The sequence below is a fragment of the Squalius cephalus genome (genome assembly GCF_949319135.1).
Source record: "Squalius cephalus genome assembly, chromosome: 8".
NCBI classification, from domain to species: Eukaryota; Metazoa; Chordata; class Actinopteri; order Cypriniformes; family Leuciscidae; genus Squalius; species Squalius cephalus.
In genome coordinates this window covers 13091196-13113317 of record NC_137129.1, presented here as the reverse complement: position 1 = coordinate 13113317, position 22122 = coordinate 13091196, and the positions used below count along the sequence as shown (strand labels likewise).

General features: G+C 34.4%; 1 protein-coding gene across 2 annotated transcripts; it reads right to left on the bottom strand.

The window, feature by feature from the left end:
* Positions 1-488: 488 nt before the first annotated feature.
* vars2 (valyl-tRNA synthetase 2, mitochondrial) lies at positions 489-22052 on the bottom strand. 2 transcript variants are annotated; one of them, XM_079879005.1, is made up of 30 exons: positions 21933-22052; positions 21152-21368; positions 20989-21070; positions 20714-20814; positions 19815-19936; positions 19552-19618; positions 19359-19456; positions 18123-18204; positions 16539-16658; positions 16345-16453; positions 16168-16256; positions 15654-15744; positions 14884-15011; positions 12110-12213; positions 11820-11901; positions 11050-11126; positions 9921-10008; positions 9677-9770; positions 8386-8456; positions 8155-8280; positions 7824-7928; positions 5596-5664; positions 5435-5513; positions 5204-5331; positions 4075-4227; positions 3728-3964; positions 3511-3622; positions 1667-1854; positions 1428-1577; positions 489-786 (listed from the first exon to the last, which is right to left on the bottom strand). In XM_079879005.1, the coding sequence occupies exons 2-30, from the start codon at positions 21335-21337 to the stop codon at positions 709-711; spliced, it is 3216 nt and encodes a 1071-aa protein (XP_079735131.1). In that variant the 5' UTR covers positions 21338-21368; positions 21933-22052; the 3' UTR covers positions 489-708. The 2 variants fall into 2 exon arrangements, with proteins under 2 accessions (XP_079735131.1, XP_079735130.1); XM_079879004.1 differs by lacking the exon at positions 21933-22052 and adding an exon at positions 21836-21901.
* Positions 22053-22122: the final 70 nt, after the last annotated feature.

Here is a 22122-nt window from a genome sequence, read left to right as displayed (position 1 = left end):
TGTGACATTTTTTGACAATCATTTAACTGGTTTTACTGAAGTGAAGATAAATCGGTTATTACATACATTACAACAAATAGGTTAAGATGGATGTTGGTGGTTACATTTTGAATGGAAAGAGTAAAGGTGTAATACTATATCTTTTATGATAGTAGTAGTAGTAATGGCATGCATACATGCATACATACATACATATATTATATACATATATTAGCATAATGTATAAGATTATATAACATAATAAAATAATACAGCCTAATGGTCCTAAAACAGGCTGTTTATATAAATAGATCACATTCACCAGCAATGTACCTTTCAGACTAGTTTTTTCCTTCATGACTATAGGCAGAGCGTAGAACTGGTTAATTAATAAAGCATAGATTAGGTGTTTATTTACAAAAAATGAAATTAATCTTGAACAACCTGTTTTGTGAGTCTTCTTATGTATTTCACAGAATTTGATACAATGAAAAAAGGTACACAAAATTAAAATGATTCACAAATTGTGTTATTTGGTAAATAATTTATTTTACATTAATGTTCCATCGAAACCAACATAATAAATATGCACCAGCCATTTTTTGTTGTTGTTGTTGTTGAATAAAGCAGTGTCTGTTTCAAGGCATCTTTATCAGATTTACAAAAAGAAAAAAAGTATTCTTTCCATCTGGTTATTGGATGGCTTTAGTATTTGGTTGAAAGTGTCCATTAGACTTCTTTCCTTATTTCTTCCAAAGCCAAAAGTTGGTCCTCAATGTTCTTCAGCTCCTTCTCCATAGCTGTGATCTGGTTATTTTAGAACACAACAAAAATGCATGCAAGCTCCTTATTCAGCTGTTTATATTATTCTATTGACAAGAATGTAGATTTCTCATGGGATATACGGAATGAAGCATGAAGTGCATGCATAAACATTTTAAAGCACATAAATACATGTGCATCTCATATTGAACTTTAATAACACAAAATAAAATATGTTTTCTGTTGAAAATGGAATTTCAACAGTGTGTGAAAACAGTGTGCAATGAGGCTTGCAAGGAAACCTCATGCATTTCAAGTAACATAGAAATCCGGACGACTGGCTATTTAAATTTGGTTTTAAAATATCTTTCTCACGTAGAGGTGGATGAATCTTACAAAGAAAATCCATGTCATATTTAACCTCTGGAATTGAAAGGAATTACCAATGAAGTCTTCCAAAAAAAAAAATAGATTACATTTAATACAACAAATTTTAGCATGATGTACATTATGATTGCATGATGCTTTTACAATTAAAATAAAATATAATTGTTTGCATCATTATAATGACAAAATAATGTCACAATGCAAAAAAGAAAAGGTCCTACAATCGGCTTCATTGTGTAAGATGGCCTGCTCTGTACAGATTTTGTGAGGTAAAACTTCCCATTATCCTCTGTACTCACCTTATTCTCTGTCTCTTTTCTGACTTTATCAGGTACTTTTTCTGTGTAGTTGGGCACGTATGTCCGAGCGAGGGCTTGCTTGAGTTTGGAAGCCAGCTTTTCTCTGCGCTGAGAGAGAAGAGCTCTCTGTTTGTCAGCATTAATACCATTCTACATTGACAAAGAAAGAATGAGACATCAGCAGTGTGTATATATAGAAGCATCCTTACTTTAGAAAGGAAAATCTTACTCTGCATTACCTGAACACTGAGATGCAAGCAGATGGAATGATCCACCACCCCTACAGCACTGGCCTTAGGTGGAGGGGAGTCAGCGAAACCTCCCTCTGGACAGTGCAGATGAAGAACTGAGATTCGGCCCAGCGTGCAGATAGCAGATCTGAAGTGGAGAAGAGTCTCAGCCTGATCTGGTCCACACACTGCCCACACTAGAAGACAAAACTATTATAGATCACATGATGAAAGATTTAATCTACTAAACACTAACCGGCCACTATATTAGGTACACTTGTTATTATAGTTCGCTTATTTAAACAGCAAATCACATGGCAGCAACTGAATGCATTTAGGCATATAGACATGGTCAAGATGATCTGCTGAAGTTCAAACTGAACATCAGAATGGGGAAGAAAGGTGATTTAAGTGACTTTGAATGAACATGGTTTCTTGTTCTTAGCTGACAGGAGTGTGTTCTTCTGCTGCTGTAGCCCGTCTGTTTCAAGGTTCGACGTGTTGTGCGTTCAGAGAAGCTTTTCTTCATACCTCAGTTATAGCGAGTGGCTATTTGAGTTACTGCTGCTTTTCTATCAGCTCGAACTAGTCTGGCCATTTTCCTCTGACCTCTGGCATCAACAAGGCATTTACCCCCACAGAACTGCCACTCACTGGATATTTTTTTCTTTTCAGACCATTCTCTGTAAACCCTAGAGCTGGTTGTGTGTGAAAATCCCAGTAGATCAACAGTTTCTGAAATACTCAGACCAAAAACTGAGGCTATTATTTACACAGGCTCACCAAAATTGGACAATAGAAGACTGGAAAAAAAGTTGCCTGGTCTGACGAGTCTTTCAGATGGTAGGATCAGAATTTGGCATAAACAACATGAAAGCATGGATCCATCCCTCCTTGTATCAACTGTTCAGGCTGCTGGTGGTGGTTTAATGGTGTGTTGGATATTGTCTTGGCACACTTTGGGCCTCTTACCAATTGAGAATCGTTTAAACGTCACAGCCTACCTGAGTATTGTTGCTGACCATGTCCAACCCTTTATGACCACAGTGTGCATCTTCTGATGGCTGCTTCCAGCAGGATAACGCCCCATGTAAAAAAACTCAAATTATCTCAAACTGGTTTCTTGAACATGAAAATGAGTTCACTATACTCAAATGACCTCCACAGTCACCAGATCTCAGTCCAGTAGAGCACATTTGGTGTGTAATGGAACGGGAGATTCACATCATGGATGTGCAGCCGACAAATCTGCAGCAACTGTGTGATGCTATCGTGTAAATATGGACCAAAATCTCTGAGGAATGTTTCCAGAACCTTGTTGAATCAATGCCACAAAGAATTAAGGCAGTTCTGAAGGCAACACCTAAACAGTGTTAATTTAGTATCATTGAGATACTATTATAGATTTGATTAAAAGTTTGAATTAGTTATACAGTTTTATACGTCTATAGCTTTTACTAATATTTATTTCAGTTTTTCATTTTAGTACATCGAGTTAAAGTAAATAAAATGAGAAATGTTTTCTTGGCAACTAGCTGAAATAAAACAAGTTTAAGGTTTATTTTAACGTTTATTTGATTTCAGTTAACATTTATTTTATTTCAAGAAACAATTTTTTTTTTATGGTTTTAGTTTTAGTTAACAATAATAACCCTGACTGATAATATAATATAATATAATATAATATAATATAATATAATGTTAATTCAAAATATTATTAAATGCTATAAGAGTATATAAAATAATATTCAAATATTACTTCAAAGTTTTGCAGTAGTGATACTTGCCTTTGAAAACACAGCTACCAAAACTAAAACATTAGCGTGAAGTAAAAAAACCTGAGATTTTCTCACACTCAGGTCTTTCCTTTGTCATCTGGCACTGGGCCCTCAGTAACCTCGTCACTCTGACAACTTCCTGTACCAAAGAGAAGTCTGCTTCCTCCTTGGGAAAGTACCAGTGCTCCTATGGTGAAGAAGGAGATTGAAAAGAGTTGTTTTGTGTCAAAAAGAGAACTGCATGTTTTCAGTCAGGGAGCAGGTGTAGTGTTTGTGTTTCTGACTGGCTCACCAGCTGTGAGGTCTTTGGGTAGGGCTGCACACACAGGCTGGTAGAGGTCCCATCAGAGTCACCGTAAGGTACGAGTCTCTGCCACATCTCCTCTGTGAGGAACGGCATAAAGGGCGAGAGGAGAGCGAGAGAGACGGACACGCTGTGATACAACACAGACGTGGCCACCTGCCTTTCTCGAACTCTCTGTTCCTCACTATCAGAGCCTTCACATTTCAACACCGGCTTGATGCTTTCCTGAAGGAGTCAGAGAAGAGCAAAAAAGCCAGTTTAGGGAGGAAACTCGTCAATCAATGATTGTAAGATCCATCAGATCATGACAGCACTGCAGTGCAGATCATACTCACCAGATAGACGTCACACAGACTGTGGAGCCAGAAAGAGTGCAGTGCAGACGTGACCGTGTGGAGCTCGAAGCTCTCGAAACCCTGCTCACACTGCTGAACTGTGCTGTAGAGACGCGAACATATCCACCTGTCCATGCTGGATAATGGATAGGTCTGAAAATATTTCAAATCAATATTAGTAGTTATTCAATGCTGGTATTTAGGATCTACAGATTCAGTCAAATTTCAGTTCTGTTCCGTTACAAATTTTGGGGTTGGTAAGATTTTTTGAAATGTTTTTGAAAGAAATCTCAGATTTTTTTTGAAAATTCAACTATACTTGAAAATGTCATTTATTCCTGTGATGTTAAAGTCTTTAGTGTCACACGATCTTTCAGAAATCATTCTAATATGCTAATTTGCTGCTCAAGAAACATTTCTTATTATTTTCAATGTTGAAAACTTGTGCTGCTTAATATTTTTGTGGATACCATGATGCATTTTTTTCAGGATTTTTGGATTAAGAGAGAACAGAAATTTGAAATTTAAATCTTTTGTAACATTATAAATCTCTTTATTGTCACTTTTGATCAATTTAATGCATCCTAGCCGAATAAAAGTATTAATTCCTTAAAAAAATAAAATCTTAATGACCCCAAACTTTTAAATGGTAGTATATGCATTAAAAAAAAATCACAGCAAATAAAGAATTCACAAAAATACTTAATTATTTCACTATTATGCTCTCAAAATTCCCTTAACGCAAAATGTGCACTATAACAGGCTACCAGTAGATTTTCTAACTGACAATCACATTGTGTAGTAAACACAGTTATCAACTGATAATCTCAGTGAAGATCTGTCACTTCATCCTTCAAATGGATTTTCTGCCATTTGCTCCTACAAGTCATTTAGCACTGGCACTGTTCTTCTTCCTTTATGATTTAATCTCATTAAACCGAATGAAAGCAGAAGAAAGAATGTGAAACAGCATAGAGGAGGTTCAGGACAAAATACAGCATGAGATAAAGCGTTTTCTTCATCAGAACCTAAATTCAGGTTCAGAACCTCATGTTGGTATTATGCAGTGAGCTGGATCCGTCTGAGATTCGACGGGTTGTTTTATTGTTATATACATTTGCTGTCGTACCTCTGCTAATGATGTCGGTAAACTTGCATCATGCAACGTGGCGAGGGTGAAGCGCACCGCCTGCCACATCTTATTACAGAAATGTCTACAGCTCAGCACATGAGACACAGACAGGCTGATGTCCTCTCCTGAGACAGGATTTGAACAAAACATCAGCGGAGGGAGTGAAGAACTCTGGGTATTTCTGATCGTAAGGTTTGATTACAGGACTCTGTAATGAGGGCGACTTACCCTGGGCTTTATAAGAGCAGAGAGCAAACCTCAAAGCATCTGTCCCGCACTCTGGAATCCCTTTAGGGAAATCTTTTTTCTGTAGAAAGGACAGGAAATGAGGTGAACCTGCTCATTTGGGAACGACTGGATCACTGGAATAGAGAGAGCCTCGCACTGACCTGAGCCTCCATGGCAACAACGCTTTCTCTCGGATCCAAGTTTCCTTCTTTAACTTTCTCTTGAAGTCTCTACAGAGATCAAACCAAGAAAATGAAGTCCTCATGAATAAATGGTGATTAGAACATTAGCTGTTTCAAATATTAAGATTTCACAATGGATTGGCTGTGCTTTCAAAATGAGTGGAGTCAGTTCTGCCCTGAGGCTTATTGAAGACATCTGACTGATAGCTGTTCACTGCCAGCTGTACAAAGTCTTGTTATATTCATTAATACATTTGAATTATTATTTTTATTAATATACTGAGAATTTAGTGTTTGTAGGAACTAAAAAGGGAAAGGAGAAAAAAACACAGGCATAGAAAGGGCTTTAAAAGTTTTCAAATCAAGTGTAATGCTATGAAACTACACTAATGTATAAGAAAAATCTGCCAAGACATTTTTTTCCCAAATATATTCCAGTGATATTTTTATATTATTTATACACTAAAAGATAGTTTTGAATTAGCTTTTATTTTTATTTTCAGTTTTTATTTTCAACTAAGTTTTAGTAATTTTATTGTGTTTTTGTCATTTTTATAATAAAAAAAATTCTGTATTTCTCTTTAGCTTTCATTTATTTTTAAAGGTATAGCGGAGGATTTTCCAGAATTTTAGAAAAGAACCGCCCTCTCCACTTTTTGAAAAAATGCACATGCGCAACACTCTACCTGCTCCCCAGAGGGAACGCCTATTAAACGTATGCACGAGCTAATCATAGCTTACATTAACTTTTACTAGCAGTGATTTTAAATGGATTTCTCCAAATAGCATGCCAAACTTTACCAGTCAAGTAGAAACTTCGCGACATCAGTGGGAAGCCCAACCTGTGTTTTGAGCACACGCCATCGTGTGAATCGTGTGCACGAGCACATACGATGGCCTTACGTAAACATATCACCAGAATGATTGACACTTAGGAGGACCAATAGTCTTGATGATCCACCCGGAAAAAGAAAATCCTCCGCTATACCTTTAAGTATTAGTACTTTTAGTATTGCAACTTAAACGTATTTCTTTTCAGTTAGTTGACAAGGCAACTAAACTTTTTAAGTTTACGCTTTTCATCTAAATTATATTTTTTTATTATTATTACCTTTATTTCGATTAATGAAAATATTTTAAATAGTTTTAGTTAACATTTACAACACTGGTCTATTCTCACAGAATATAAAGACAATTATTCATAAAATTCTCAGTAAAAATAGTTTTCTCTGTTAAAATAGCTTTTAACTATTTTTTAAAGAAAAAAAGACTAAAATCAATCATTTAAATGCTACAAGTGAAATTAGGAATCACAACTTTATCATATACAGTATGAAAATGTATATTTATTCTGAGATTTGCAAAAGATTTAACAGTGTTGATAAATTATTTGTGTTTCTAAAGATTAACTTCAAATGTGTTAAATGATGGCAAAGGTAAATTAAATGTAAAAAAAATTTTTTAACAATGAGAATGTACAATTAAATATCCAATATTTATAAACTAAAACAATCTTTAATATCGGTACAGCTGTATTGTGCATCCCTAGTATTAGTTTCGAGGCCATCCATGTATTAGCACACTCCTACTGTAAAAGCTGACTAAATACATTTTTTGCAGATATAATCATTTAACATTTGCCTTCCAGAGACATGGACCAAGTTTATTTATGACTCATTGTACACAGGCATTTTTATCCAATTAAATGCTCTCCAGTATAAGAAAGCCCCTCCCACTAATACAACCTGTAATTGACTAGCAATAACAAGTAGCAAATTATGTATGTATTAATGGGATATTACAATAGTTTTTATTAATGTTTTGAATCAGCTATTATTTTCCGTTTTCATTTTAATTGAGCGAAGTGGTTGACTAATCACAACACACTGGTCTAGCCGACCAATCAGAGCACACTGTGCTTTTCGAAGGAGGGGCTTCATAGAGACAGGAACTAAACAGAGCGTTACTGACAGACTGGAAAGAGAGTAGTTTTTGAACATTGAAAACCTATTCTAATAGACCCCAAAAACAAAATCAAGACTTTGAAAAAGGGCATAATAGGTCCCCATTAAAAATGAAGACAAGCCGTTTGATTTGCAACACCCATAATTTCCAGTTTCAAAAGTAAATGCATCAATACAACATAATTTATGTTTTGCACATGGTTGAAATAGGCCTTCAGGCTGAGAGTGAGTATGTGTGTATACCTCCAAAGAAATCCCTGAGATGACATCAAGAGGGTCAATGACATTTCCTAAAGATTTACTCATCTTCCGGCCATATTTATCTCTCACCAGAGAGTGAAAGAGCACCTGTTTCACACAGTGATGGAGAAGTGAGAGAAAGAGCAATAAAAGAGTCAGAGCTGCACTAAACTTTTAAGACATTTTGATGGCAAAATAGATGGTAACATTTCTCAGTGACATTTTGGATACTTTTGGTATATGACGCACATCGCAATATAAAATTTCCAATTCCTGCCAACCTTACGATATGACATTTAGAGTTATGAGCTCAGCAATAAGCCATCAACACAACCTGTTTAAAGGGCAGCTGGCCTGTCAGCTCTCTGCCCAGCATCACCATCCTCGCCACCCAGAAAAAGATGAGGTCACTTCCTGTTTCCAGAATGGAATTGGGGTAGAATTGATTTAGGTCCTCTGTCTGAGAATAGAAAGTCAGATCAAAGCATGTTCATCTCCACATATTAAAATATAGGTGTTTTTGTTTTTTCATGACGGTGAGAGAAAAATGGACTATAAAATGAACCTGCTCAGGCCAGCCAAGCATTGCAAATGGAAAGAGACCAGAAGAGAACCAAGTATCCAGCACATCTGGGTCTGAAACAAACAGACACATGGTTGATTTGTGAGCAAGTAATCAGTTTTAAGATCAGCCTAACAAAACGAATAATTATGACTCTAAAAGTCACATTTGCAGTCATTGTAAAATAGTTTATTGTATAATATAATGTTTCATAAGAGTAGCCCAAATTAATATATTTCATGTCTTCTGACGCCATATGAAAGATTTGTGTGATCAAAGTTTAATTTGTTGACTAAAAACTCTCAAATTTCATTCATGTGATTTGAATAAATGCATATTCAAATTAGGGGTGTTGCGATCAGCTGTATACAAAAACCACATTACTGAGGACAAACCTGATGTGACATTTTAATATGTGTGAACGAGATTTAAAAGCTTGTGTCTGAAAATAAAAAAATATCAATGAATTATTTAACTTTCAGTAAATAATTTACATTTGTTTTCTTTTCACACAAAGCTGACAGAGAACTATATGAAGCATGAGTCATATAAACAAATTTTAAGGTACTTTTTGTCACTTGGGGCTTGACAGTCCTGGGTGACCATTCACCTTACTTTATGAAAAAGATCAGCTTGGATATGCTGCTAAATGTTTTTGTTTTTTTTTGCTCCACGGAAGAACAAAAATCATACAGGTTTGGAACAACAACTCAAATGAGTTGCCATTCCTTAATATCTGTTCTGCAATATTTCTTCCATTACTGAAATATACATTAACATTCAAAAGTTTGGGTCAGTACAATATTACTTTTATTCAGCAAGACATTTATGATGTTACAAAAGATTTCTATCTCAAATAAAACCTTTTAACATTCCAGTCATCATATAATCCTCTATCATGGTTTCCAAAAAAAATATTAAGCAACACAACTGTTTTCAACATTGATAATAATAAGAAATGATACTTGAGCACCAAATCAGCATATAAGAATGATTTCTGAAGGATCATGTGACACTAAAGACTGGAGTACTGATGCTGAAAAATCAGCTTTTCTATAAAAAGAATAAATAACATTTTAAAATATAATAAAATAGAAAACAGTTCTTTTTAAATAATAATAATATTTCAAAATGTTTTGATTAAATAAATGCAGCCTTGGTGAGCATAAGAGGCTTCTTTCAAAAACATTAAAAAAAAATCTTAAAAGACCCCAAACTTTTGAAAAGTAGTCTAGATTATGAGTAGTATTCATCAAAACAGAAGTGTGATTCATGTCAACTCTATGATAGTCACCCTGTGTGAGTGTGATGGCATCAGGATTCACCCCAAACTTCACAGCCGCACGATGTCGAGCCTCTGCTGCACTCCTGCCCCATACCCACTGCTCCTGCTCAAGACAGTCAACAACCTTTCAACAAAGCTTTTGTCAAAACCTCACACAATACGATCAGGCCTAATCATGGACACATTATGGTGGAGCAAGTACATTAAAGGTCATCTTTGGGCTATAGATGCAGATTTTATGATAGTCCCCCACCTCTTCTGTGTCCTTTGAGTTTTGCAGAGTCACTCGATATGCTGGAATCTGATGACCCCACCAAAGCTGTCTGGAAATACACCAATCACTGCAAGGTGGAGATATAAATTAAGTTATAAAAAATCTTATTCAAGCATGTAATTGAAAGAATATTACCAGAAGAGTATAACTGTTCATACAGACATGGCCCTAAACCGGCCTAATTATACAGTGCCTCCTTAAAGGGGTGGTTCAGGATTTTGGACATCGGACCTCGTTTCCAAGTTAGCCTGTGTGTTATTTATCAGTGGATACAGTTTTCACAAATTTTCACCCAGTCCTTCCAGTTGCATAGTTCGCCGGTGCTAGGCTAGCGCGAGTCAACGGTAACTGCTAGCCTGCCATTAAAACAGTTTTACCCACTCCACAGTACACCAAAAGCAAATACATTATAACGCCAGACTATCGAAGTAAATGTCTGTTGAGAGAATAATGTTAGAAATCAAACTACCCTTTCATCGCATTGCAATAGTTATACTTTGTTCCCTGTATTTATTAGCACAGTCTACAGCAGCGGCGGAGTGATATTAAGTTACCTAGGCAACCGAGACTACTACTAGCTAGCTAGACGTCCTGACTGTAGTGCGCTTCTGTTCTGTGTTTACTTTTCGGCGCAGTACTAACCGGAGCAAAGTAAAATTCCGCCGCTGCTGAGAAACTACCGGTAGTTCCTGTAAATGTAATGCGATCATTGAGATGCAAGAGTAGTTTGATTTCTAACATTATTCTCTCAACAGACATTTACTTCGATAGTCTGGCGTTATAATGTATTTGCTTTTGGTGTACTGTGGAGTGGGTAAAACTGTTTTAATGGCAGGCTAGCAGTTACCGTTGACTCGCGCTAGCCTAGCACCGGCTAACTATGCAACTGGAAGGACTGGGTGAAAAATTTTGAAAACTGTCTCCACTGATAAATAACACCCAGGCTAACTTGGAAATGAGGTCCGATGTCCAAAATCCTGAACCACCCCTTTAAGACTCACTGACTAATCAAATAGACATTCAGACAACCTACAAAATAGTCCATTTTAAAAATTAAGCTTTGCATATGTAAGAAAGATTTATGTAGTGTGGATATAATTAGGCTAACCTGATGTTGGACAGCCAGCTCTTCCACATTTTTGAATAAAAGTGAGGAGTTATCTGTAGATCCCCTTCTTCCACTGCCTAAAAAGAGTATTTTTGAAATTGAAATTTGTGAATTTCAGTGGCAAATTAAAGGTTTGTATGGCATTATTGACCAGTAACAGGAATATGTTTTTGGAATATGTACGCATTTGATATTGCTCGAGGGATTATTGACAGGGACAGTAATTAAACCACAAGCATGTCAATTCAAGGCCATGTAACCAAAACCAGGATTATGAAATTTTAATTGTAAATGTGCATGACTGTTTGATTACTTTGGTGAAGGTAATATTTTCAATGTTTTCAAAGTCTCTTATGCTCACCAAGGCTGCATTTATTTGTTCAAAAATACAGTCAAAACAGTAATATTGTGAAATATTTTACATCCATTTTCTGCTTTACTATATTTTAAAATGCTTCTTAAGAAACATTTCTAATTATAATCAATGTTAAAAACAGTTATGCTGCTTAATATTTTTGTGGAAACCATGATTCATTTTTTTCAGGATTCTTCCATGAATCTTTTGATGATTCTCTGATGTTAAAAAGAACAGCATTTATTTGAAACAAATAATTATCTATTGTTACATTATAAATGACTTCACAGTCACTTTTGATAAATGTAATGCATCATTCATCCTTAACCCTAAACTTTAAAATGGTAGTAGTGGTTTAGCGTATCAACACAATTTATATCTGATGTAACCACACATTTAAAACACACTCACTCACTTGAACTGCTTTTTTGCCCATTTCCTGACAGCGTACAAACCACTGTTTCTTCAGCAATGGTTCAATGACATCTCCAGAGCGGCTATGTGGGAGGAATAAAATCAAGACAGGACATAAGGTCAAAGACTACTAAATTTAAAAAAAAAAATGTTTTAAAGGAATGGTCTGCCCAAGTACACAAAAATGTGGTGAAATATAGACAGATGATAATTCAGCAGCCTGTAATTATCTCAGAAGTGAGAAGATTGGGAAGAATTTACTGGTTTGGGGTCTAATTTACAGTGGTTTACCTGCAGATTGGTAATGACATGGGATGATCCTTCTTTCCTCTGAACAGATTCCTCTCCATCAGCGCAGTAATTACTCGTTCCCTGGCATCAAAGCGTTTAACACCCTAAAAGACAGAAGCATACTTTACATGCTCAATATCCATTCCGTCAAATATAGACATACCTTAAGGCTAAAGCTGTCATTATCATTCATTTGTTGTTGGCGATTAATTCTAATACAATTCTTAATCCTAATGCAAATACAAATAATTATTTAATTGTTATTTTATTTTCAGTGACTTCCCTATCATCTTTCAAAGAAAATCACTTTCCATTTAGTTTTCCTTTTTGGAACTCAGTCAACTCAATTATTACTACTAATATTATGCATAATTATGTTATATTATATTATATTTTATGTGACCCTGGATCACAAAACCAGTCACATGGGTAATTTTTTTTTTAAATTGAGATTTATACATCATCTGACAGCTGATGAATGAATAAATAAGCTTTCCATTGATGTATGGTTTGTTAGGATAGGACAACATTTGGCCGAGATACAACTATTTGAACATCTGGAATCTGAGGGTGCAAAAAAATCAAAACATTGAGAAAACTGCCTTTAAAGTTGTCCATTTGTGTTCGCGATTGTGCTGCATTCACTCACAAAAATAAATGTTACGGTAGGAATTTTACAAAATATCTTCATGGAACATGATCTTTACTTAATATCCTAATGATTTTTTGCATAAAAGAAAAATCGATAATTTTGACCCATACAATGTATTGTTGGCTATTGCCACAAATATACCCATGTGACTTGTGACTGGTTTTGTGATCTAGGGTCACAAATTATATTATATTACATTATATTATATTATATTATATTATATTATATTATATTATATTATATTATATTATATTATAATATTATATTAAAATATTATATTATATTATATTATATTATATTATATTATATTATATTATATTATATTATATTATATTATAATATTATATTAAAATATTATATTATATTATATTATACAATAGTAATACATTTTATGTGATAATTTCTTTACTTCTTGCAGTATTTTAACCCCGAGAAACCTAAGCATTGATATTAATAATGTATTTTCTTCTCAATTTAAAATTGTTCTCAGGAAGTCGATAAGTTAGCATATTCAATATTGATTTTTAAGCACATTTAGGCTTTGGGTTGATATTGGTAACAGGTTTGCAGGTCTGCATAATTACAATCAAATATGCTTTAACATTCTACACCAGTTTTCCTCAAGCCAGAAGGCTAAACTGTGGATATGTTGATCTCAGAGCCCTTTCAAACTCGTTAGTTTCATGATATTGAAATATACATACAGCCCGCTGACCTCCTGTAATACAATATGTTTATGCATATATAGAGGCCTGCTCTACAGTACAGATTCTTTGACCTTTACAAAGTCTTTCCAGTGAACAAACCTTCAATATGTTCATCAGTTTCACGATCCTCACTGACCCCTGTAATATATACTGAAGATGCACATTTAGATGCCTCCAGTTGCTAGTTTGACCTTTATTTTTTTTTTAAAAGTCTTGCAGCAAACTATGTTTCTCTCAGAGGCCTCTAACACTCAAAACTGAATAGGCTTCATTGTGTGAATAATATAGATCAAAGCTGAACACTAAAAGCCCATTCACACCAAGGATGATAACTACAGCGATAACTATAAGCATAAAATTGTAATAATCATTGTTATTCTATGAGAATATGGAAGTCAACACCACAACTATAACAATAGTGACAGAGAGGAACAATATCTTTGGAATCACTTTCAGAATGTTTTTTTTTTTTTGAATGATATGAATGATAAAATGATATGAATGATAAAAACATTGACATTAAATCAGAATCCATCCAAATTTAAAACTGCAAAGTGTGTGCTAATACAGTTATTATAATTATCTATATACTTATAGTAAGCATAGTTATTTACTTACCCATTCACACCAAGTTAAGCACTGAGTACTGTTTTTTTTTCTACAATTAGAAAAAATGTCTCTCAAGTTGATGTCTTAGGGGATATATTCATTTGGTAACACTTTACAATAGGATTCCAGTTGTAACAGTAGTAACATGAACTAACAATAAAAAATACTTCAGGTTCACTTCAATACTACAAGTACTATAAGTAAAAATAATCAAATAATTACCGAAATTATACCAAAGGTCCTTACCCATTTTAGTAGAATATACAGTAGATATTATTTATTTGCAATAAAAACAAGGGATCAACTTTGCTAATAGGTTTTAACATTTATGGTGGTCGGATTAAACCTTGACTGTGAAACAGGAAGTGAAAATAAAATTAACCCAATGTGCACAATGATCACAGTCATCCAAAATTATCCCATGATCAATAATTCAATAATTGTAATGAGGTGGTTGTGTAATAATTCTGAGGACAAAGTCACCACAAAATCAGAATTCACAATTCAACTTTTTTATGGAATATTCCAGTGTTTATCATAAATCATTTATCCGTGTACATTATTATTATTATTATTTTGATTTATGATCCATCATAATCCTTAAACTAAATAACTAAGAATCTTTTCTTCTCTGATGATGTGTTTACTGGTGCAAAGGTGGGACAACCTGTCACTCACATGACATCACAGCAACAAAATCAAGTCCTGCCCAACATTTTTTTGTTCCAGAAGCCATCTCACTCGGATATTCGTCACAATAGAGAATAAATGGTTGGTAAAGGTAAATTATAAAATGATCTCTGTACCTCTAGCCAATGGCCACAGACTGAGGTCATGGTCCCATCTCCTCCAATCACAGTGAGGTGTGGGAGTGAATGTCTCTGAGAGAGTAGGAAGTCAGTGTGGTCATGAGCTGGAGTCAATTTAACAGCACCTATGAAGGCAAAGTTGAAAGACTGAGGCTGAAATTTTAATAGTGAAATTTCATAAGATTATCAGGCAAAAAAGCTCAATTTTCCACTGACAATAGTGTAGTTATGAAGCACCGCTCACACAGAAGTCACTTTTAGTCCAAGCAGCTTTCTGTTGGTCAATGTGACATATCCGGAAATATCTCACCCTCACAGGAAATTCAAGACACATGAATTCCTATTAAAAAGACTGTATATTTCCAACAAACATTCACTGAACAGCGGTAACAGTGATTGCACCTTAAGGCTGTATTCTCAACTGATTTTTTGCAATGTGAATAGTCAAGGTGAAAATTGTCCAAATTTTACATCAATATTAACTGATTAACTGATTTTCCTTTGGCGTGAATCAATAGTCTCTCTATATTTTATTTATAGGTCTCTTTTGGAAAACACTATCACAGATTTGTTCTTTTGGGAATTAAAAATGTATATTTGCTGTCATCTCCCATTTACCACTATAGAAGTTTACCCAACTATCATAACTTCTTCTGAGAACCCTGGAAAAGTGGAAAGGGCCAATTTAATGATAAAATATCCAGTTATCCAGCAAATAAAATTAACCACTCATCTCCAAAAATATCCTGCATAAACAAATGAAATACCTGTGCCAAATGTCATATCCACCATAGAGTCAGTGACAATAGGTAATAACCGCTCTGTGAATGGATGCCTGCAGTGTTTGCCATGAAGATCCTGAAGAGAAAAGAAGATTTTGGGCTTGAGCTCTGGTTGTAAACTGAAAATATTCAGTATTCTAGGTCACAATAGCCCAGAAAATGAGCACACTATGTAGTACAATAATATCTCATTCGACCACAATACAGCCATGATAAGTAATATGTGACCCTGGACTACAAAACCAGTCACATGGGTACATTCTTTGAAATTGAAACCTGAAAGCCAAATAAATAAGCTTTCCACTGATGTATGATTTGTTAGGATAGGACAACATTTGGCCGAGATACAACTATTTGAAAATCTGAAATCTGAGAATCACAAATATACCCATATTATATGTCTGAATATATGCGACTTGTGACTGGTTTTGTGATCGAGGGTCACATATCATAAGAACAGTTGACAAGAAAATACATTTGAAAACCATTACAACTTTACTTTATATCGAGGGTCATCAGGATGAACAGCAATGGCCACGTCTCCCAGCATCGTCTCTGGACGAGTGGTTGAAACGGCAACCTCTCTTTCTAAATAAAAGAAATAAACCACACCTTAGAACTAAAGGGGTAAAACAAAATCGCAAGAAATCGAGCAAACTGAAACAAGTCCACTTACCCTGTCCCTCCAAAGGATACGCAAATGTAACCATGATCCCAAACTCCACTTTCTGCTGATAGCCGGGAACAGACAGAAGAGTCCTGCCAGACAGCACCTTTGAGTCCACCTTAACACATCAAACCATGCCTTAGTCTACAAGAAATGTGTGGCATTGCTAGTGTTGTCAGACATTGTTTGGCCCAGTGATGCACCTCTATATCTGAGATGGCTGACTCTAACGCACAGCTCCAGTTGACCAGACCTTCGGAACGATAGATGAGCCCAGAGTCACACAACCTGACAAAAGCCTCAGTCACAGCACTGCTGAAACCCTATGGAGAAAAATGTAATGCTTAATACAATTTTGTAGACAAAATGTCTCCTGAGACGGATGAAAACTGCAGTCGATAATAGTCCTGGTTCATTCGTCACAATGAAAACCCTCAAGAAAAAGAAGTGCGCTTAATTGTATTGAATGTGCACGTCAAATCTTAAAAGTATATTTGGTTACATTTTATTTTAAGGTGACAGTTACTTTGTACTCAAATAAGTACTGGGTGATATTAATTAACTACATGTAATTACTATAGAGTTACGTTTACGGTTAGTTATTACTATAGTAAATACATGAAGTAATGTGTAACAACGTCACCTTAAAATAAAGTGTTACCGTATATTTTAAACAAATCTGTACTTGCAGATACTATATTAATGGAATAAATGGTACACACTTTCAACATTGACTAAAGTGTACTTTGTAATACTGTCAAATTAAAAGTTTTTTAAATTTTAAATCACTAGTTTTAATAATCTTTTGTCATGCATTATAAAAGTACACTTATTTTGATGTGTTGACTAACATACTTAGGCACATGTAAAGTACTTGATTATAAATGTAACTGTATTATTCAATATTACATTTAAAGTTAAAGGAGCCGTATGTAAGATTGTGGCCAAAACTGGTACTGCAATCACTTTCAAATTGGCGTATCCCCTCCCCCTCCCCCCTGACTCGAGGTTGCCAGATAGGCTGCAGGATCCAGCAGGAACGTTTGTAGCTGCAGCTGTGGTAACTAGAGCAGAGCTGGCAACCCGGATGCCGAAACACTTCTGACTTCGTGATTAGTAGATAGGTGGAGGGTGGAGCATCAGGCCAAAACACAACATGACAACATCAACATCAGTTGAGGGCTGCAACTTCACTTTTTAAATGACAATATCCTGGCCGTACTACTGTTGTCAGTGATATAAGTATTTGAAATGAACATGATTTCTTAATGTCTAGTGACATATCAGGGCCATTTTATGATTAATTGAAATACATTTCTTACATACAGCTCCTTTAATATATTTTAAATGTACTACAATTCAGCTTAAACATAACAAATGTGATATTACAAACAGATTTAAGTAAATGACATACAAGTTCCAATAGAAATGAGATTGAAGTACAGTATACTTTAATATACCATAAATGCTTGTCAGTGTATTTGGCACAATTTAACCACATTTCAAAGACAATAGAAGTAGTTATAATATTACAAACAATGGGGCACTTAAGTTCAGTTTAAGCGGGTCTAAAAAAGCCCTCTAAAGATCAGCTAATTGTATTTAATATAAATGTAACCTATAATATATTTTCATTTAAATGCAATTAAATGTAATTAAGTATCATTATGTGAACTGAATGTATAGTATATTATTTATATTAAGTATATTATTTACTGCAGGAATACAGTAGTATGCTATTCTAAAAAAAAAGCCAATGTGTGAACAGAGAAAGTCATTTTTATTACCGGGTCCATCGTAAAACAGGCTCTGCTCCAGTCAAGAGATGCACCTAGTTTTCTCAGCTGATGATAAATCTCATCCCCTTTTCTGTAAAAAAAAAAAAAAAAAAACATTTAAAAGAAAAGACAGCAGGCCAAACATTTAAGCTGAATTAAAAAAGACGTCCCTAAAGAGTTACTGTATGGAAATGGATAATGTAATAGTAGCAATCGTACCATAAACAGGCGCTGAACCACTGAAAGGCTCTGATATTTATGGCATCAGATATAAAAAATACGGTAATTGCAATGTTTTATCTCACAATTTTTACTTTTCATGCAGTTGAGAGATAAAAACTCACAATTATGACTTTATATCTAGCAACTGTGAGACATAAACTCAAAATTCTGGCCTTTATTCTCAGAATTGTGAGATATAAACTTGCAATTTTCTTGCAATTCAGACATTATGATACTCAATTTATTGAGTTTATTTCTCACAACTGTGAGATATAAATATGCAATTGCTAAAGTGTTAATTTGCAGGAATCAGTTTTTGGACTTTATGTCTCGTGATCTTGCAAACTGTGAGATATAAACTGGCGATTCTAACTTTTTCTCGCAATTGCAAGTTTATAATTCTGATTTTGTTTTTTCTCAGAATTATGAGATGTAAACTTTTTTTGTGAGTTATAAAGACAGAATTGCAAGATATAAACTTGAAATTCTTAGAAAAATATTTTCTTGTAATTCAGACTTTGTGATACTCAATTGCGAGTTTATTTCTCACAACGTTTTTACTTTATTTCTCACAATCTCGCAAACTGTGAGATATAAACTTGGAATTCTGACTTTTTTCTCAGAATTGTGAGATATAATTTCGCAATTGTGAGTAATAAAGTCTGAAATTTCCAGAATATTTTTTATTTCTCACAATTTGGCAAACTGTGAGATATAAATTTGCAATTCTGACTTTTTTCCGCAATTGTGAGATATTAACTTGCAATTCTGACTTTTCTTCTCACAATTCCACGTTAATAACTTGCAATTCTGATTTTCTTCCCTCAAAATTGTGAGATACTTTCAATTGGAATAAAGTCTTTTGGGGGTGGGGGGGGGGAGAGTCAGAATTGTAAAATCAAAAGATAACCGTAATTGAGATCGCAATTAACCGTTTTATTTTTTATTCTGTGGCAGAAACAAGCTTCCATAAAGATATTTAAAGAAAAGAAGGACAGCAAAAAAGGAGAGACAAAGACTCACTCATTTTTCCATCTCCAGACCTGTTTTAGGAACTCCTCTCTACTGTAGTCCTGTCTGCACTTCCCCTGTTCCCTCAACAGCTTCCTCTCCACCACAGACTATCACACACAGGCACAACAGAGAGTTTTCTGAACAGCTAATACACATAGAAAATGAAATCTCAGCCTCATTAACAGATGTAGAGATGGGATACCTGTGTTGCAATTCCAGCATGGTCACAGCCTGGAACCCATAGCACCTTGTAGCCCTGCATCCGTCGCCTGAATTGAAAACATCATATTTTTTTCAAAAAATTATAATATCCAAGATAATATTGAACTCAGACAAAGTGTCCATTTATAGATATCTTATATATATATATATATATATATATATATATATATATATATATATATATATATTGTTGATGTATGTTATGTTACTGAGTATTAATCAAAGAGTTTCTTAAAATGGTACCAGCGAGCCAAAGCATCTTCTATAGCCACTGTCAGTGCATGTCCGAGATGTAAAGTGCCGGTCACATTTGGGGGTGGAATACATAAGGAGAAATATTTATCAACAGAATGGGGCTGTCTACTCTGAAGAAGACACACACAAAAAAACTTGGTTAAAAACATTCTAATATGTGCAAAAACTAAGAACACTAATAAATGTATGTCAAAAAAGTATGTAACATGCAATAATACATCCGCTCTACTAAAATAACAAAGTCGGCACAGCTTATGCTCACCAATGCTGCATTTATTTGATCAAAAATAAAGTAAAAACAGTCATTTTGTGAAATATTATTATAATTTAAAATAACTGAATATATTTAAAAATGTCATTTATTCCTGTGATGGTAAAGCTGAATTCTCAGCATCATTACTCCAGTCTTCAGTGTCACAAAATCCTTCAGAAATCATTCTAATATGCTGATTTACTGCTCAAGAAACATTTCTTAATTATAATAGTTATTTCATAATATTTGAAAACAGTTGTGCTGCTTAATATTTTTGTGAAAAGCACGATACATTTTTTTCCAAGATTCTTTGATGAATAGAAAGTTTTATAAAAACAGCATTTATTTGAAATAAAAATCTTTTGTAACATTATAAATGTTTTTGCTGTAATTTTTGATCAATTTAATGCACCCTTGCTGAATAAATAAATAAATAAATAATTATTTTAAATAAATCCATTTATATGAATTCATCACAAAGAAGCAATAAACACACTGGTTGAAGTGCTGGTAATAAAAAGTTTCAGACATACTTTAGACAAATTGTTTATAGTTTAGACATCAGACTAACAGATTATTGAAGAAGATAATAATTCATAGAACTGCTATAACAAAGCTATAACTGCTCCCTTACATGCTGCTCAGGACTGAAGAATCCCTGTTTCTCCCACCACTGATACCAGCCAAACTCCACATATTCTGGGCTGTAGGATTGCGGGAAGGGCAGAGTGGTGTCTAAAAGAGAGGATGTTTGGAAGAGTTACAGAGATAGGGATGATAGCATAGGCATCTATAATACGGTAACTGCATTAGTCAAACATAAACCCCAACAGTGGAAAAACCATTCAGAACATCAATGCACAGTAACACAAGAAATAATATGAAGAGAAGGAGGAAAAGCATTGTTACCTTTCTTCTCTCCAGGTAAGAGTGCTTCATTGTAGGTTATTTTCTCTTTATCAGACCAGCTCAGTTCAACATCATTCACATCCTATAAGGGTTAAAGGGTTATAAGGCTTGAATGGTTTTAAACCATATGAAATGTGCACTGTTTTGATTATGCATAACCCACACTACTGAGTATGGCCTTCTCCCGTGCTCGTCTGCGTTTGGATTTCTCAGCTTGTGTCCTGGGATGATGTGAAGGCTGTGTGTTGGATGGGGTTTGAGAGCAGAGTCTGCAAGCCCATGTGCTCCAGGCTTTCTGTAGATCTCTGCTCCAGATTCTGGGTGAAACCACATGCACAGTCTTCCACATGTCCTGAAATCTGGAGCGCTTAAGTATGAAACTAGTGTAAAAAGACAAACAAAATTTGACTAAATAATTGTAAACAATGATTTAATTTGTGTATCACATTTAAATTCTTGAGTAATAAAACTAAATAAAATGATTAAACATTTTTTAGACATGACACCATGGTATTTTTTGCCATGTACTTTGGAGTCAGTGTTGTTATTGTTAAACAATTAAAATAATTTTTTGGTCACTGCAATGAAGCTGAAATGAAATAAAATACAAATATTAGATGAAAAACTCAAACTTAAAAAAATAATTATATATATATATATATATATATATATATATATATATATATATATATATATATATATATATATATATTAGTAAGCATTCAATACAATGGTCCAACAACAAAACAATACATGAAACAAACATGCAGGATCAAAGGTGTTTGATAGTGCTTTAAGCAATCAGTGAAACTTCGCCTTTATGAAAATATTATTAATAAATGCGTACTGCAACTTTATGAAAGGCATCCTTTACATAATTCACACGTAATCTTATGATCAGAGAAAAACTGCATTTTGAAAATGAGAGATAAAAAGGAAGGTACCTTCACTAGATGTGTCCTATCACTGGGCGCAGACATATTGCGGATACGGCATTGATTTTTCCCAATGATATATTTAGGTTTTTAAATTCTGTATGACTTAAAAACATAAATGAGTGAAAAATCTAAAAGCTGCGAACACTTAAAGTTAAATTAGAGGGGATTATATTTCCTTCTCGATATACAAGTTCTT